This window comes from Lytechinus variegatus, chromosome 5 (genome assembly GCF_018143015.1).
Source record: "Lytechinus variegatus isolate NC3 chromosome 5, Lvar_3.0, whole genome shotgun sequence".
Lineage (NCBI taxonomy): Eukaryota > Metazoa > Echinodermata > Echinoidea > Temnopleuroida > Toxopneustidae > Lytechinus > Lytechinus variegatus.
This window is the reverse complement of record NC_054744.1, coordinates 20,970,829-20,976,828: the sequence shown is the minus strand read 5'-3', so window position 1 is coordinate 20,976,828 and position 6,000 is coordinate 20,970,829. Positions and strand designations below refer to the sequence as shown.

The 6,000-nt window shown below is 37.2% G+C and overlaps 1 protein-coding gene across 1 annotated transcript in view; it reads right to left on the bottom strand.

The window, feature by feature from the left end:
* Positions 1-1,592: 1,592 nt before the first annotated feature.
* The window catches only part of LOC121415704 (cytosolic carboxypeptidase 1-like), a 51,375-nt gene continuing 46,967 nt past the window's right edge, over positions 1,593-6,000 (bottom strand). Inside the window, exons 22-25 of the mRNA XM_041609011.1 lie at positions 5,757-5,906; positions 5,172-5,348; positions 3,489-3,715; positions 1,593-2,968 (exon numbers count right to left, since the gene is read on the bottom strand). Of these exons, the coding sequence (XP_041464945.1) occupies positions 2,695-2,968; positions 3,489-3,715; positions 5,172-5,348; positions 5,757-5,906 (828 nt within the window). The 3' untranslated portion in view covers positions 1,593-2,694. The remainder of the gene's footprint in view (positions 2,969-3,488; positions 3,716-5,171; positions 5,349-5,756; positions 5,907-6,000) is intronic.

Here is a 6,000-nt window from a genome sequence, read left to right as displayed (position 1 = left end):
GCTACCCTGGGTTACATATGATATTCATATTACTACTATAATTATCATCAAAGATCCTGTCCCCCCACAACACATCTAAGTATAGCTAAAACTCATTTCTTCACTTAGTATTGATAAAAAAAGAGGGATCAAAACTTCACTAAGCCCAAGTAAATACATGAAAACAAAACTAACAGTTCATAAGAAACGGGCACAAATGGCTCTCTCTTTACACTGGTGGAAATGCATATATCTTATAAAAGACAAAATGACAAACAAAATTCAGTTAAAATCTTTCTAAAGGAATCCTGCAATTCCCATAGACATTGTGCATGGTTCACCTGGTTCCAGGGTAAGCAAACGAATCATAAAGGAGCGTTTGAATACTGTTCAAGCAACACTAGCCAACATACAATCAACATCGCCCCCCCCAAAAAAAAAATCCCTAATCCCTTTATCACAAGACCAAAGGCCATTTGAGAATGTTTTATACCAAATAAAGGGATTTTTCATCGCAACAAGAAAATTACATATCATTGCCTTGTTATCCACATATTGATAAAAATATCCACTTGAAATTGAAGTCTAGGTGAAGACCTCATAAATTATTCACTCAAAAAAGTTCACCAAATATTTCTTTTCCACTTGGCATTTTTAGTGATTACCACAGCGATGGCGAGCAAACCTCAATTTTACATTCAATGTCTGTTTTGACGCCACCTCATCCCCTTGTGCTACTTTAGCGTAGGCTAATGTATCCCCACTAGTCCCTCTCATGCCAAATAAAACTTTAAGTTGACACACCTGATCTTCTTGGATTGCAGCAATGCAAAGCAAGGAAAGTCTGAATTGGATCAAGTAGGCATAGTATTCGGTAAAAGAATCAACCAAAAGCGGAGTGCAATTGGGTTTACAGATTGAAGGCAGTTGATAAAGTGGTGACAGAAAGGGGAAGTATGTAACAATGGGGAGCTCTAAAAAACAATCAAAAACTATACCTTCCACTTGTTACAGTCTACTCACCAAATTGTGAATTTGAGATAAACATAATCTTAATGAAGTCACATCTATTACTCTCTTATCTAAATTCTATCCAACTTTCACAATTCAGCTTTTCCTACACTTCTCCTCTCATACAAACCATTTGAATACCAAGGTTGGATTCCACTTAAAGGTATTGTTTAACTTTGTAAGCAGCCAATTTAAAAAAATTATCAAACCAAGATGAAACATGTGCACAAGTGCATGTATTAGAACTAATAAACCCTGAAAACAACCATTATTGAGAATGAAAAGCTAAAACTACAAGGCAAACCCCGATTTTGTAAATAGGCGTCTTATAGACACCTAAATAGTACACATAAGTGTATGGGATGAAATTAAGATGGTGTTTCCAGTCACTTTATATTTCAATTTTTGAAGCACTAAATAATTATTTTCGAACGCAATTTTTCTGGGCTATATTTTTGTAACATATCACAGACACAGGTGACAAGTGTGACCTTCTAGCTCAGATTTTTTAAAAGTCAAACCAATGTTAACCAATCACTTTAATAAAAAATAAATAAAAAAGGTACATCTTTTATCACAATTATAGGTAGATAGCTTTGTCTAAAAAGATAGAGTAAAAATGCATTGATAATATCAATGGATTAATTTTCACTAAAAGTGGTGTTCGAGTCGTTTAGCATTAAATTCTCCAAATACAGTATGTATATATCCACATTTCATTTACAGTAATTTAGCAACTACAACAATGAATAACAGGAAATGTTGCTGCTTTTACTGAGAGGTCACTAATGAAACCATATAAACAACAAATATGATATGTTTCATGAAAATTCAATTTCGTGTTGAAGCCATGTAGAAAAATATCAGGATTCATTGCAATAATTTCTGTTCTAATGAAACCCACGCTAGAAAGCCATACATCAAATCTAATGAGCTTTTGCTAATACTTCCATACTTTGTCATAATTAATGGACTACTCAAAAAGTTGTAGGTGTTCTATCTACGGCTATTTTTCTCATTAAGCAATAAAACATGTTTGCTGCGGAGAGGAGTACATGACAAAACAGGGGCAGTGGCAAGCGGGACTAAAAGTAAAAGGAATAGGGGTATCAATCATGCTGTTCTACAACCAAGAAGTTTCTTTATTCTTTGTATCCCCCTCCTTTCTTATTCATTTATATTTATATCACTTGACATTCCAAGGGAGTAGTTAATACCCCCCACCCTGTGGCACCACCCTTGAGTAAGTCAGAATTGAACAGAAATAAAACGTGGAAATGGAAAGCTAACAAGACTGGTACAGAGAATTTCTGTATTCAAGGAACATGAACAGGGTTACGGGGGGGGGGGGTATATTTGCATGCACAGTGTAATGTATATTGCATTCAACAGTGATATGTCGATAGAATTTTAAATAGAAGAATCAAAACTGAATATTCAATGAAACTGTAGTATTTGTGACATATTTTTTTGGCAAAAATGGTATGCAAATCCTACCAAGAAGGGACAGTTGGCATCCCTACTGTATCACCCTCGTGATCGTCTAACATGACTTCAAATGCCTTCTCCTACAGATAATTGATCTTAATTATCATCCCTTTGCTTGAGACATCGATTCTCTTCCTTTATCCCAATGGTGGAACAGTATTATACCTTTGGCAGATGATGATGATGACGTGTTACCATGGCGATCCACTACACCCATCATAACGGGCCGCCCATGACGTCATCCTTTGGGTATCCGTAACCTTCCTGCTCCTCCCTCTTCTTCATCTCCTCAACCAAGTTTCGATCTATCTTTGGAATGCTATCATCGTCCAGCCCGTAGACGAACACGACATCTCCTATCTCTTCTTCCTCCTCCACTTCATCCTCCTCGTCGTCCTCATCGTTCTCGCTTGGTGTCAGCTCCTCCTTTAGGTCCGTCATCAGATGACTTCGCTTCCTTTCACACGGCGGGGCTTTCTCCACCTCATCTCTGAGTCGGGACAGAAAAAAGATTGACAAACAAATATTTACATGGATTATTCCATTTATAGATCTTGTTAAATGCATGCTTCAAAATCAAACATACCCTACATGTATAATCATTTAAAATATTTCATTATTCCACTAGATAAATCTTCATAAATCATATTTCTGTAAGGGTTCTTGTTTGGCACAGTAGTATGATGAATTTTCTCATTTTTTTTCCCTCAAACCTCAAACAAATAAACTACCTTCAACCTTTAACACTATACAAAAAATGTTGAACAGCAATATTCAGTGAGTTGAAAAATCAGCTTCCAGGCAGACATGCTATGTATAAAAGTAATATTAATAATATAAAATATTAAAAACATGAATTTGTAAAGAGCCATATATTCTACTGCACAATAAGCGTCTGAATCCAAATTTTAGGGGCTGTAAAGAAAAATGATCGGTTTCAAAGTGAATCACTGCAAATAGCGCTTCCATCATCTGATTGGATGGAGGGAAGAATAAATAAGACAACTTACAAGAATTCATCTCCATCTACCAACTCCTCCTCATCATCATCCATGGGCTGAGCAGAAGGGTAGGTACTGGTCACCCCTGAGCTGCTTGGGTCCGTCACATTGGAGGTATGGTTGTAGAGGTGTCTGTGAGCCGTCCCAGTAGCCTCAAACCTTCGGGCTAGCTTGTACAGACCTTCGCAGAAGTGCTGACCCATCTCCTCAAGCATGGCGGTTGATACTTGAAGACCCTACAGAGAAAAGAACAAATACTATCATGCTGTAAAGAGAGTTAAACACTAGCATGGAGGAAGAATATACACATATTGCCTACACTTTTTTAGTATTGCCGGAGTAGTAACTGAGGGCAATATTCGTACTCTCAGGGCAATACATAACGTAAACAAGCCAATATTTTTTTGTCATCCAAGTAACTTATCTACAACAAGTGGAATGCCTCTGGCAGCCTCGCCTGCATAATGCTATTATACAGCAGCAGTGCTGACTTTGAAAACAACTAAATGCAAAAAAACACCATTCCTATGAAAATGAGGTTTCATGAACTAGATCAATAACCTTTCAAAATTATGATGGCAATACAACAAATGCCCCCAACATGGCTAAATGTCATTGCCCATAAATGATCTTTAACCTACATTTAAGTAATGTAACATGAAACTAACACAGGATGTTAAGTAATACTTGATTCCTCTTATGTCCAAGTTTCATGAACTAGATTCATATACTTTCAAAGTTATGATGACATTTCAAAAACTTAACCTTGCTTAAAATTTTGATGTTGATTCCCCAACATGGTCCAAGTTCTTAACCCTAAATGACCTTCGTCATGTGAGCTTAAACTCATGCAGGGTGTTCAGTGATACTTAACTACCCTTATGTCCAAGTTTCATGAACTATGTCCGTATACTTTCTAAGTTATGATGATATTTTCAAAACTCAACCTTGATTAAGATTTCAATGCGTCCGCCGTCTAAAAAGCGGCACTTATAATCTCGCTCCGATGTGCAGGTGAGACAAAAATCACGAAGGGCATATTTTAACCCTTGACAGGGAATTCTATTATATCATGTATATCAGCTACTCTGAGCTGGGAACTAGTCTATTCTCTTGACCTTTATCTAGTGCCCTACATCATCATGACGTATTTTGTAACACACTTGTACACTGAACTAAATGCTCTTTATATACGAGGCCAGAGAGCCGACTGAATTAAAAGGAAAATACAACAATACATCATTTATTTGTGTTGCAGGAACGCCCTAAGCACCATACTTTCGCGCATGCAAGAATGTCCTTAGTTGCGTGCACGAAGGCATTGCGCAAGGGCGTTTCTGCATTGATGAGGTGCGTGGAAGTGTGACGCTGCACCGACACGATTTGTTGCATGCCAAGTAAATATGATGAGGGAAAATACAAAACCATGAACATGCTTCCCAACGTCCAGGGCTAATAGACCTTATGCAGTACAGTTTAAAAAATACCCAGCTATGATATCTGATACAATATCTCTGTTCATATATGTCACAAGGATTTGGTGTCATGTGGTTAATTTTCCCATCCCATACAGGTTTTCATGCCACTTTAAAATGACTTTGACAACATTGTGTTACAAAATTAAGAATAAAGTATCACACACAGGCCGATCAAAGAAAGTCAAAATGCTTGAATGCTTTGAGAATGACTTGCCTTATATTTGCCCTGATCAAAGCCACAGTATGTACTTTCCATGGTGTAACTCCTGGCCACGCCCATCTCTCTCCATACCACCACCCGGGCAGCAGACTCTTTACCCTTATCAACGGCAAAGCTACAGTTACTGTGAGAGAATGCAGGGGCTAGGCTGCTCAGGATACGAGGTAGGGTCTGGTGGGGAAAATGAAAAGAATTATGATTTACATTATAGCGGTATTCAGCAATATGGTCATTACCAACATGGCACAAATTTGGACTCACATATATCGTTAATGCCAACATTACCATCACTACCATCATCATCATCTTCATCACTATCATCAGTACCATCGGTATCATCAGTATCATCTTCGTCGTCATTATCAGATTCAGATTAGATTAACATTTATTTGGTATAAGATAAAAATCAAATTACAATAATATAATGTATATAAACAACGTAGTACATAAAATACCAGGATTGCTAAACAAGTTAAAAACTTGTAAACAAGCAATCCTAATATAATAATCATCATCATCGTCTTTTTCTCGTCATCATCATCACCATCATATAATCAACAATACCATCTCCAAGTTTACCTTGTAGCTGGTGTCTTCCACCTTAGCACCAGATACCCCAGATGGGATACCAAACTTATTCAGATCATCGGGACTGTATGACATGGCAGCACTGTTACCATACATGAACACATTCTTCTTCCTTGAATGCCCATGGAAATCACAGTACACCTGTCAAAGATAACAAGTGGATTTCATATCATAAAACCATAAGAATAGGAATCATAAATATAATATCCTACCAGCTTTTCACATACTACTTCAG